Raw genomic sequence first — 12,153 nt, forward strand, 5'->3', positions numbered from 1 at the left:
AGGCTTCCCCAAATTAAAGAATTACCGTCTTGTTTGGAGAAAATTAACCGTCCCTTGCAGCAAAATGTGTCGCAAACTACAATTGGCGTCTTCAATTGCTTGAAGTAGTTATTAGGGAAAAATATAATTTAGCTCCCAAAACTATCAGATGTTTTCGTTTTAACTTCTTAATGTTTAAAAAGTGATAAAGTAGTCCTTCAAACTACTGAACAGTTGCAATTTAGTTGCTCCGTTAGTCATTACCATCAAATAGGATGGAAAATTAAAACTAAGTCGATTTGGCAAGGTTCAGTTACTCAATTGCCTTTTTGGAATTTTTTTTTTCCCCTCAAAACCATGTCGTTTTGGGGGACATTTTTTAAATTAATTTTTTTTCTTTTCAAAATAGCATTTTAATAACTTAACCTTGTCACAACGACGTATTTTTTATTTTTCCATCCTATTTGACGGTAATGACTAACGGAGTGGCTAAATTACAATTATTTGGTAGTTTGAGAGGCTACTTTATTATTTTTTGAACATTAGAGGGTTAAAATGAAAATAACTAATAATTTTGGGAGCTAAATTATATTTTTCCCTAGTTATTACTACTCATAAATCTCTCACTAATTTGTGCCCAAACAAAGTTGAAAGGATTTTCCATTGAGGAAATCAACAGTCCCATTGCAGCAAATGGACTGTTGATTTGCTGTTCCAAGTCCCGAAGGTTCATGGAATGGTGACTGCAAACCAAGAGTGAATTCCATTCCGTACAGCCAAAAGACTATAAAAAGGGTAACAGCCAAGACAATTGAGGGCACTTACTGGACGGAATCCTCTTTAATTAGCATTCACATACCTAAAATGGCAGCAAAAGAGGTAAGCCTGAAGCTTTTCATAGAGAAGGGAAGCCAACAACGGGTGCTCTATGCTGAAGCAGAAAAGGAATTTGTTGATTTCCTCTTTGGCATTTTCACTCTGCCAGTAGGAGTTGTCTTTCGGCTTCTGAAAGAGGGTAACGTCACGGTAGGCAGTTTGCAAAGCCTTTACCAGAGCATTGAAAATATGAGTGTTACTCACATCCAACCATACAAAGACAAAAGCTTCCTGTTAGAACCCAAAGTATTCATGCCCGGTGCTAAACCCCCCACTCTCCTATTGCCAAACGTTGCCTCAACATTCCGTCGATTGTATAAGTGTTCGAGTTTGAGTCCGAGCGCATACAGTAGTTGTTTGAGTTATGTGGCTGATAACAATAACACAATTTGTGGTTCGTGCGGAACTAGACGGAACTTGTTAGCAACAATCATAGACTCCCCAAGCGCTTTCTCCACTAGTGAGGAAGGTTACGTGAGAGGGACGGTTACATACATGGTGACGGATGATCTGGATGTAAAGGTCTTGTCCACCACCTCTCTTGTCACTCTGCTTTCCCAGTTTAATGTCAATGATATAAGGGAAATTGAGGAGAGAGTGGTCGTTGTTGGCATGGATGAGGTATATTATTTTTGCTGTCTGTTTTGTTTATTATTTTTGGTAAACTTTGAACAACAAAGTCGTTAAATTTAAGGGTATCATTACATATTATAACACTATTGTTTTCTTTATTTATCTGGTTTGATTGTAGGGTGTGAAATTGCTCCATGCTTCTTTGCAATCAAAGACTGTTTTGACTGACGTCTTCCTTCCGGCGAAAATCATTCGAACTGAGGTCTCAGTTAAGAATGAGGAGACATGTTAAAATATGATTCACTTTCCGTATCGGAATATGAGTAAATCAAGGGTTTGATTGTTGTGAAGGAATCATGAAATAATAGCAAGTTAATTAGCAACTATGGCAATGTCGAAAATCAGTGTGCTTAATTACTAGGTGTAACTGCTCTGTCGTTGGATTTGTTCATCCAGGATAATATACAAGTGATTGTTAATTTATGTTTGTTCATTTAGTTGCAGTCATGTAGTAAACTTCTGTTATTTTATAAACTGATATTGCTTATGAAGATAATTCGTAGTATAGTTGACTTTTCAAGGGATCAGTTGTTAATTTATAGTGGCATTTGAATGGGTTCAGATAACTTCAACCTTATTTAGAGTTTTAGATTTGCGATTTTAAAAAGTACGATTTAAAAATAACGTTTTTATAATGGACGATTTGCAAAAAACATAATTTTTAAAAACGCAGTTTTGTTTGACAAAACTACAGTTTGACATTTAAACCTCAGTTTAGCTTTTAAAATTGTGCATTGTCAAAAAAAAAAATTCATTTTATCTGCAATTAGAAAAAGCAGTTAATCACACCTTTTTTTTTTTTTTTTTTTTTTAAAATGCAATCTCAAATAATTCATTTCTTTTTTATTTAGTTTAAAATTGCACTTTTGTCTATAAAATTGCAACCCCAAACGCGCTGTACATGAATATATGTGATCCGTAATTGCCTTTGTTCATCCGCTTCCTTTCACCTCATAGACGTGCATTCAAAAGGATTTAATTTTCATTGAGAAAATCAAAAGTCCCTTGGAGCAAAATGTTTATTCAACTGCTCCAATTCACAAACTCCAATCATTTTCCACTGAGAAAATCTAAGTTTTTTGCAGCAAAATGTTTATTTGACTGTTCCACTTCACGAACTCCAATTGGGTTTTTAATTGCTTCAAGTACTAATAAATCCATCGAGAAAATCAACAGTTCCATATTGCATCAGAATCTTTATTCGACTGTTCCAAGTCCCAAAGGTTCATGAATTGTGACTGCAAATGCAAAGGGTAAAACAGACAGAATGCACTTCAATTCCAAGAGTGAATTCCATACAGCCATAATACTATAAAAAGGGTAACAGGCAAGCCATCGAACATGGCTGCAACAAACGTAAGCCTGAAGCTTTTCATAGACAAAAAGAAGCAACGGGTACTTTTCGCCGAAGCAGACAACAAATTTGTTGATTTCCTACTTAGCATTTTCACTCTGCCCGTTGGAGTTGTCACCAGACTTCTCAAAGATGGAGGCGGCGTGGTAGGCTGCTTGCTAAGCCTCTACCAGAGCATTAAAAATTCTAGTGTTACATCCATCAGGCCAGACAAAAACAAGCTTTTTCTGCTGGAACCCAAACTAGTCATGCCTGGTGCTGAGCTCCCTCTCCTATTGCCAAACGTTGGTTCAACATTTTCTCAACTGTATAGGTGTCCGAACACAGGCAGCAATTGTTTGAGTGTCGTGGCTGTTGATGTTGGCACGATTTGTCCTTCATGCAAATCGAAGATGGACCGGAACGTAAAATGCGTGGACCCAACAAGCGCAACCAGGGCTGCATCCTCCGCTAGTGAGGAAGGTTACGTGATAGGGACGGTTGCATACATGGTGATGGATGATCTGGAGTTGAAGCCATCTTCCTCCAGCTTTCTTGTCACTCTGCTTACCAAGTTCAATGTCAAGGAATAAGGATGTTGGGGATATTGAGGAGAAAGTGGTCGATCTGGGCATGGATGAGGTTTGATTTGGCAATTAACACTTGTTTTCTGTGCATTACAACTTCCAAATGCTTCTTTTACCAAATGATTACATATTTTAACTACCTTCTTTTATGTGGTTTGATGGTGGGGTGTGAATTTACTCGAGGCTTCTTTGCGATCCAAGACTGTTTTGACTGATGTCTTTCTTCTAGCAGAAATCATTAAAACTGAGGAGTTGATTGAGAACGTGCAGACAAAGATCATTAAAACATATGAGTCAATTAAGAACGATGGATATATGTGGAATTTGAAATAATGATGTAAATTCCGTATCAGAATTGAGTAAATCCAAGGGAATGATTGCGTAGATCGAATACAAGTGATTGCAAAGTTTTGGTGTTCATTTAGTTGCAGTCATGTCAACTTCGGTTAATTATAAACTGATATTACTGATGAAGATCAACCTGACCCTTATTAAAATGGAACCATTACTCTTAAATTAGAGTTGTTAATTCAAATGAATATGTTATAGCAATTTCTGTATTTTCAATGTACTCCATGGATAGAAAAATACAGTAGATTAAAAATACACTTCTTTGAGTAGATGAGTCCCATAAGAGTTTTCTGTATTTTCCTTTATTCGATAAATTAATTAATTCCAAAACAAATGTGCACAAACTCCAATTGGCTTTTAAATTGCTTAAAGTAGGTGTTGTTACTACTCATGAATGATAAATCTCTCATTAATTTGTGGGCAAATTAAACTGAGGATTTTCCATTGAGAAAATCAACAAGTCCCATTGTAGCAAAATGTGTATTTGACTGGGATCAGGATCCTTGGCAATACTGTCAAAATTGTCCATCAGTTTTTTCTCAAATCTTGACCATTCAATATTATCCAACAGCTACCAATATGTTCTGTGTCCCACTAAAAAAAAATAATAAAATATTATTTATTATTTCTTTAAAAAAATATAAAATAAAATATTAAAATATTAAAATTAAAAATTAAAAAAATTGGGTTGGCTTCGGGCACCCCCTAGGGCCATGGGGGTGCCCGAAGCCACACCCAGGGCCAGGGCCTTGTTGGGGGTGGCCGAAGGCACCCCCATGGCCCTAGGGGTGGCTGAACCACCCCCAGGGGCGAATAAGGACAAGGGATATGTGGAAATTTGATTATTTTCAGTATTAGAAAGAGAAAATCAAGGGATTGATTGTTTTGAATGAATAATGAAATTATAGCAATCAAGGCAATGTCAAAAATCAGTTTGTTTAATTACTAGTTGCAAGAGCTCTTTCGATCGTAACTTTTTGGTGTTCATTTACTTGCTGTACGTCATGTAAGCTTCTACTAATTATAATCTGATATTGTTGTTGAAGATAATTCCTAGTATGGATTTCCTCTCAAGTGTGGTTAACATAGTAAAATTTGATTGGGCTCAGATCAACCTGACCATTATTAAATGGTTAGTAGTGCTTAATATCAGTCATGTTAGAATTGTTAATACAAATGTTTTTTTTTTTTGAATGAGAAAAAAGAATTACAAGGGAGGGTCATTGCCATTCCTGATCTGAATGGAAGAGAGAATAGGGGACCCTGTGCCCTGTGGGAATGCTTCCAAATAGGGGAGACCCCGAATGACCATTTAGCTAAAGCATGCATGTACTGTATAATTAGCATATCGAGAAATTTTCAAAGTATTTCCAACTTTGAAAAGAGGATAAAGTTAAACTAATATCTGAAATACAATTAGCAAATGACCAAAAATAAAAAAAAGAGGCAGATTGTTCACAACCAAAATCACTAGAAGAGCATCTCCTTCCAAAGATAGACATTCAAAGCTCAAAGAGGTAGTTAATTGAACAGCCAAGAGGGCTATGTTATATCAGTTTATGCATATTTAATGTACTGTATGGAAGAAAAATGCAGTAAAATAATTTTTTTAAAGTGATTCTAATCTTTTAATCAATATGAGCATCAAATTGTTGGAGATTCTAATATTTTCTCGCATTTTAGCTTGGCATGTCGGAAATAAGTGATTCCTAGTTACCACAAAAGTAATTCGAAATTAAGAACCAATGTGTATAAAATTCTATGGTGCGAAATTAGATAGGAATGATAGGACAAATTACTAACAGAATTGTACCATGGACGAAGCCCTCTGCTTGGGAGAAGAATAATTCCTTCCTCTTCTTATTAAAGAAGACCCTAGAGTGACTTGTAGGGTCTTCTTTAATAAGAAGAGGAAGGAATTATTCTTCTCCCAAAGTGACTTGACCCCAAAGATTGTGGAGGGCACTCAATCCCTTATTCGAATACGGAGTCGTAATTTATTTGATCTCATATTCGACTTGGTGGTTGTCTTCGGCTATTTAAGGAGTAATAACAAGATGAAGAGGTATCGAGGTTCATACCAACAAAACCAGGTTCAGACCATTGGAAACGAACGAAGAAGAAAGACAGGTTTCGGAAGCGAGTGGACCTTCCTCACATCAAAAAGGTATACGAGTTACAACTTATAAATGCTTTGAGCTGAAACTCAAACCGGATTATATTAAATTATAATTCTGTATAACATAATTTACATTTTATGAACATCAAGACATATCTAGAATATACAAATTACAAAAGAAACCCACTAAAGAAAAACGCTTCTTCTTATTTATTTATTTATTTATTATTTTTTCTTTTGTCTTTTCACTGTCATCAATTAATTGGGTTTACAATAAATTAATTTATTATGCAACCCATCGATCATTTGTAGAATAAAAAAAATGGGTTGCGGCACTGTTTGCAAATTCATGGAGGAAAAATGCAAAATGCATCCGGAGTGATCATTAAAATGGGTTTTTTTAGTGATAGGACCTACACAATTTATAGGAATTTTTTTTTTAAAAAAATTTTGTTTTTGTTTTTCTTTTTAACTAAGACCTTATTTTTGTTGTGTTTATCTGAAAATTGTAATGGAAAGCGTAGCTAGCATAAGAAGGACTTGCAAGAGCGAATTCTCTGCAGGCCAAAAGCCTATTGAGGGTTCTTGCCATATTGATCATTAATCCATTTGAAGATTTATAATCATCGACGCCAGCACCTAACATGGCAGCAACAAACGTAAGCCTCAAGCTTTTCATAGACAGAAACGAGCAAACGGTGGTTTTTGCTGAAGCAGACAAAGTATTTGTTGATTTTCTATTAAGTATTTTCACTCTTCCTGTCGGAGCTGTAGCTAGGCTTCTGAAAGAGGGAGGCAGCGTGGTAGGCAGCTTGCCAAGCCTCTACCAGAGCATTAAAAATATGAGTGTTAATTACATCCAACCAGGCAAAAACAAACTTTTTCTGCTAGAACCCAAAGTAATCATGCCCGGTGCTGAAGTCCCTCTCCTTTTGCCAAACGTTGGGTCAACATTTCGTCAATTGTATAGGTGTCAGACCATTTCCAGTAGTTGTTGGTTTTACGTTGCTGTTGACAATAGCACAATTTGTCCTTCGTGCAAACTTAAGATGGACCGAAATGTAAGATTTGTAGACCCACCAAGCGAAATCAGGGCATCCTCCACTAGTGATGAAGGTTATGTGAAAGAGACAGTTACATACGCGGTGATGGATGATCTTGAGGTGAAGCCCTTGTCCTCCACTACTCTTATCTCTCTGCTTACCAAGTTTAATGTCAATGTCAACGAACCGGGGGCTATTTTGGAGAAAGTCGTCGATCTAGGCATGGATGAGGTATGACAATCAATAATCATCCCTTGTTTTCTGTTCATTACAACTTCTAAATATGCCTCTTTTACTGCATGTTTGGTAAACATTGAACAAGGCTATGCTACTAGCATGACTACATATTATAACTATATATTTTAATTATTTTTTCTGATTTGATGCTAGGCTTTGAAATTGGTCAAGGCTTCTTTGCATTCAAAGACTGTTTTGACTGACGTCTTCATTCCAGACAAGATCATTAAAGCTAGAAGCGAAGCCGAAGCCCCATATCGGCAAATGGGGGCCAGTTGCACAGGTGCAACCGTATCCCGCACCAGGTTGAGATGATAAATCACATACAACATATTTGATAAATCACATATAACATATTGTGATAAAGACAATGACAAAGTCCTACCTTTTATCAAACACAAACTCTTGCAAGAATAATTGTTGAAGAGAACTACCTCTTAAAGATAATTGTATAGAATTAGGTTTCTAGCCGTTATTGATCTTGTAAATAAAACAATATCTTTGTCATTATAAATAAAACATACTGCCATATGGTGGGGCAGGCAGAATTATACATGTTGGATATTTTTGTCAAATATGTGATTGACAAATTCTAGTGATGAAAACCTTGTAATTGTATCCCAATTGTAATTTGGCTTCACTGGAGTACATTGTAACACTTCTAGGATGGACCGTTCGCAAGGCCATTCACAGCCGTTCGAACGAGAAGACTTTTAGTATTAGTTCCTGAGAGCTTTGGTCACATGCAGATCGTTCGAACATAGGTGGCTAAATAACTTTTCCAAAGTGTTTTATACTTGGGTGAATGCCTTCCTCACATCCATTTTCCTCATTAAAATGTTACCTTCCCCTGATATATTCACAATGAATCACCTTTCTCCAAGTTGTTCAACAAAGCACCTGAGTACACCATCTTGAAAACAATTGGCTGCCTATGCTATCATCTCCTTAGACCTTATGCCAACCAAAAATTATCCTTTAGAAGCAAACCCTGCAGTCTATTGGGTTATGGTGCTAATTAATCAGTGAGGGTGTAGATGCTTTGATCCTCAAACTAACAAAGTTGATCTCTCTAGAAATGTTGTCTTCGATGGAAACCAATTTCATGCCAAAGGTATGTCCCTCTCACAAGGCTCCTGCAAGGTCACTCCCAACTAAGGTACATCCTTAGTGATTCTACCAAATCCTTTACCTGCTGAATTTTCTCATCTTAATTATTTTAATGCTCCATCGTTTACTTCTACTTCTCCATCCTCTGAATTGCCATCCTTAGATCACCCTAAATCTGTTCACCTCAGAGCTCAACCTTAGATAATTCAAACAATCCTACGGATGACCCATCACCTTCCTGTTCACAACCACCAACTTCTCCTCATAACAATGCCCTCTCTTTGGACCTTACTTCACCACAGCCGCCCATTTCACCTGCTGCCCCTATCAATCGAATCATCACCAGATCACAGACATGCCATCTAAAGCCCAAGGAATTCCCTAGCTTCAAACTCTTCCACACCAGTAAACACCCCATTTCATCCCTTCAAGCTATTTCTCTACCTTCAGAACCCTCGACCTTTAAACAAGCTGCTTCCAAACGAGAATGGATCCAAGCCATGCTACTTGAATACAATGCTCTCATCTCCAACCAGACTTGGACATTATGCCTCAGGGCTCCTCATCCTAACGTAGTTAGAAACAAATGGGTGTTCAAAGTCAAACAAAAATTAGATGGTAGTGTGGACAAATTTAAGGCTCGTCTTGTAGCTAAAGGCTTTGACCAACTGAGTGGTGTTGACTATTATGAAACTTTTAGCCTTGTTATCAAACATTCCACCATTCAGTTAATTCTACCTTGGTAGTGCAATTTAATTGGGCAATCAAACAACTAGATGTTTCTAATGCCTTCTTTCATCGTGTCTTAGATGAGGAAGTCTACATGGAGCAGCCTCAAGATTTCATAGAATCATCTTATCCTAATCATGTGTGCAAGTTAAACAAATCCCTCTATGGACAGGCTCCAAGGGCTTAGTTCACTCGTCTATCTCATGCACTATTGGACATAGGATTCAGTGGCTCTCAAGTGGACCACTCTCTATTTGTCTATCATCATGGCCAAGTTCACATCTTTCTCTTGGTATATGTAGATGACATCATCTTTACTGGCAACCATGAAGACACCATGAATTGGCTCATCAGCAAATTACAAGCTCACTTTGCTATCAAAGACCTTGGGACTCTTGGATACTTTCTGGGGATCCAAGCTATCCGAGATGCTACAAGCCTACATCTTAGACAATCCAAATATGTCTTGGATCTCCTTGATCGCACCTACATGATGGATTCAAAGCAATTCCTCCACGCAATTGTCATCCCAAAGATTGCAACGGATTGAGATCTCTCCAATTAGGGAGAAATTGGAGATTCTCCAATTGTTAATTGTGGCCCTTCATTTTAAATCCAGTGGTCTATAAAATGTCAGCTGCTTTTGTATAACCGAGACATTAAATATTGGCTTTTGTTTTACAGAAATTTAAATGAGTGGATGGATGGTACGGCTACTTGAGAGATGGAAAGTGTTGCAGAGAGAGAGAGAGAGAGATGGGGATCGGGAGGAAAAAGAAGGTGAATCTATGCAGATCGTCGTCGTTTCTTAAGCTTTACCATCTTTGGGTCTTGGATTCTCTTGCAGGCTTTCTTCTTCTACGATCCCCAGACCGAGAAATACAAAGAAGTCTATTTGGGTGGGTAGATGAGTCCCATCAGAGTTTTTTGTATTTTCCTTTATTCTGTAAATTAATTAATTTCGAAACAAATGCGCACAAACTGCAATTGGCTTTTAAAATAAATGATAAAGACGACTTTTTGACACAATTTTTGTTCAATTTTTATCTCATGCGGTCATTTCTTAAGAAAAAAAAAAAAAAAAATTCTAAGCAATAACATCATTTTTTTTATTTGATATATATATATATATATATATTTTAAAAATGGTCTCTTTTTTTTTTTTTGGTAATAATGACCATTTTTTTTTTTAAAAAAATATTTTTATGAACAAAAATACCATTTAGTTTTTAGAAAAATACCAAATAAAAAAAAGGATAACATAGGATGTTATTGTTTTAGAATTTTTTTTTTAATTTTTTAATTTTGTTTTTTTTTTTTTTTAATTATTTTTTTAGAAAAATAAGAGAAAAGTTGGGCCAAAGTTGTGTAAAAAAGTTTGTCTTTATCATGCCTCTTTAAAATATTGCTTCAAGTAGTTGTTGTTACTACTCATAAATGATAATCTCTCATTAATTTGTGGGGAAATTAAACTGAAAGGATTTTCCATTGAGAAAATCAACAGTCCCATTGCAGCAAAAAGTGTATTTGACTGCTCCAAGTCCCGAAGGTTCATGAATGGTGACTGGAAATGCGAAGGGTGGCAAAAGAATACACTTCCAATAGAGTGAGATCCATTCCATATAGTCCAAAGGCTATAAAAAGGGTAGCAGCCAAGCCAATAGAGGACAATTTCTGGAAGATTTATAATAACTGACATTAGGGGTGGGCACGGGTCGGTTCGGGGCGGATTTCTGCAGTTTTCCTGCCTGAACCCGCACCTTGCGGGTTGGAAAATTTCAACCCGGGTGGCTAGCACAAGGAACTAAATCCGTGCGGGTCGGGGTAGATCGGGGCGAGGTAGATCGGGGCGGGTTGGGCGGGTTGCACGGGTTTCTTTCTTCCCCTCTTTCTTCTCCTCCATTTTCATTTCTTCTGCAGATCTATCATCTATTTTCCTTCTAAACAAACAACCCAACAATTAGAAGTTGCTAAACCCCGAGATTAACCCAACATCTTCAGATTAAGATAATGAAAGAAGAGATCTCTTGGATCCCCATTCATGAAGGAGGTCTAGAGAGAGAAAAAAACCTGGATCGGCGGAGGTTGAGCGGCGGCGCAGATGAGAGAAGAGTCGTACGAGAGAGAGGAAGAGAGACGAGAGAGAGGGAGAGAGGTGAGACAGTAGAGAAAGAGAGGCGAGACTGAGAGAAGAGAGGAGAAGGGGGAAAAAAAAAAAAAAAAAAAAAAAAAAAAAAGAGGCAGGGGGAGGCAGTTGGACTCTGGAGAAAAGTAGGGTTTTTTTTTTTTTTTTTTTTTTTAATAATTTTAATTTTAATTTTAATTTTTTATAATTTGATTAATGCGGGTCGGGTCGGGTCGGGTATCCGAGGAAAAACAATTTGTTATAACCCGTAACCCGCCCCACCCCGCCCCGCCCGGGTTTGGGAAAAAACCACCTGTACCCGCGAAAAATAACTTAAAATTCGGCTTTTGCGGGGCGGGTCGGGGCGGTTTGGCGGGTCGGGCGGGTTTTTGCTCACCCCTGACTGACATACCTAACATGGCAGCAACAAAAGTAAGTGAAAAACCTAAATACGACTCCAAACGACACCTATTCGAATTGTCTAGGTATTTCACAAAGAGTATGCGGATAAGATCTAACCTAATAGATAATATTAAACCAAACACAGATATGTAATGAACATTCAAGAACACAAATATTTGGTTACGAAGAGGAAACCATTTAGAGAACTCTCTAAATGTAAAACCTCTAAGGGGCAGCCAAACCCAGGAAATCAATTCACTATAAGAAGAATAAGGAATACAAGAAGGATTACAAAACCTTTGCAATTGATACTTCCTTGCACACGACAAGCGACCCACTTGACTTCTACAGCAGTAGCCCTTTCCAGAACATCTGGCACAATTCTTCTATATGATTTTCTTTTACAGGAACCTTCCTATAGACTTCTTAATCGTAGATTTATCAAATGAATAACTAAAACTCTAAGAAATTCAATTTAACGCTCACCACATATGATCTCTCTTAGCACAGCCTCCAACGAACTTTTTGGGGTGAAAATTCGTGCCTCTCTCTTCTATAATGATGTATATATATCAGTACATCAAACTCTAGACCTGGACCCACTAAAAATACGTTTTTGGGTATAATAG

At 37.2% G+C, this 12,153-nt stretch overlaps 2 protein-coding genes and 1 pseudogene across 2 annotated transcripts; all 3 read left to right on the forward strand.

Annotated features, from left to right (window-relative positions):
• The first annotated feature begins 843 nt into the window (after positions 1 to 843).
• Positions 844 to 1,720, forward strand: LOC148585083 (uncharacterized). The gene is made up of 2 exons (XM_088517695.1): positions 844 to 1,476; positions 1,607 to 1,720. The coding sequence occupies exons 1-2, from the start codon at positions 844 to 846 to the stop codon at positions 1,718 to 1,720; spliced, it is 747 nt and encodes a 248-aa protein (XP_088373821.1).
• Positions 1,721 to 2,829: 1,109 nt separating this feature from the next.
• LOC132188073 (uncharacterized) lies at positions 2,830 to 3,741 on the forward strand (annotated as a pseudogene).
• Positions 3,742 to 6,427: 2,686 nt separating this feature from the next.
• On the forward strand, positions 6,428 to 9,547 carry LOC148585084 (uncharacterized). Its single transcript, XM_088517696.1, has 3 exons — positions 6,428 to 7,152; positions 7,312 to 7,441; positions 9,300 to 9,547. The coding sequence occupies exons 1-3, from the start codon at positions 6,523 to 6,525 to the stop codon at positions 9,545 to 9,547; spliced, it is 1,008 nt and encodes a 335-aa protein (XP_088373822.1). The 5' UTR covers positions 6,428 to 6,522.
• The last annotated feature ends 2,606 nt before the right edge of the window (positions 9,548 to 12,153 follow it).

The sequence above is a fragment of the Corylus avellana genome, chromosome 6 (genome assembly GCF_965113065.1).
Source record: "Corylus avellana chromosome 6, dhCorAvel1.hap1.2, whole genome shotgun sequence".
NCBI lineage: Eukaryota > Viridiplantae > Streptophyta > Magnoliopsida > Fagales > Betulaceae > Corylus > Corylus avellana.

What these genes read in the sequence shown, in the direction of transcription:
- LOC148585084 (XM_088517696.1), top strand. Translation starts at nt 6,523, where the DNA reads ATGGCAGCAACAAACGTAAGCCTCAAGCTTTTCATAGACAGAAACGAG. An exon ending in TCGATCTAGGCATGGATGAG is followed by an intron (nt 7,153 to 7,311) that starts GTATGACAATCA and finishes ATTTGATGCTAG; the next exon opens with GCTTTGAAATTGGTCAAGGC. An exon ending in AATGGGGGCCAGTTGCACAG is followed by an intron (nt 7,442 to 9,299) that starts GTGCAACCGTAT and finishes TGGTATATGTAG; the next exon opens with ATGACATCATCTTTACTGGC.
- LOC148585083 (XM_088517695.1), top strand. Translation starts at nt 844, where the DNA reads ATGGCAGCAAAAGAGGTAAGCCTGAAGCTTTTCATAGAGAAGGGAAGC. An exon ending in TCGTTGTTGGCATGGATGAG is followed by an intron (nt 1,477 to 1,606) that starts GTATATTATTTT and finishes GTTTGATTGTAG; the next exon opens with GGTGTGAAATTGCTCCATGC.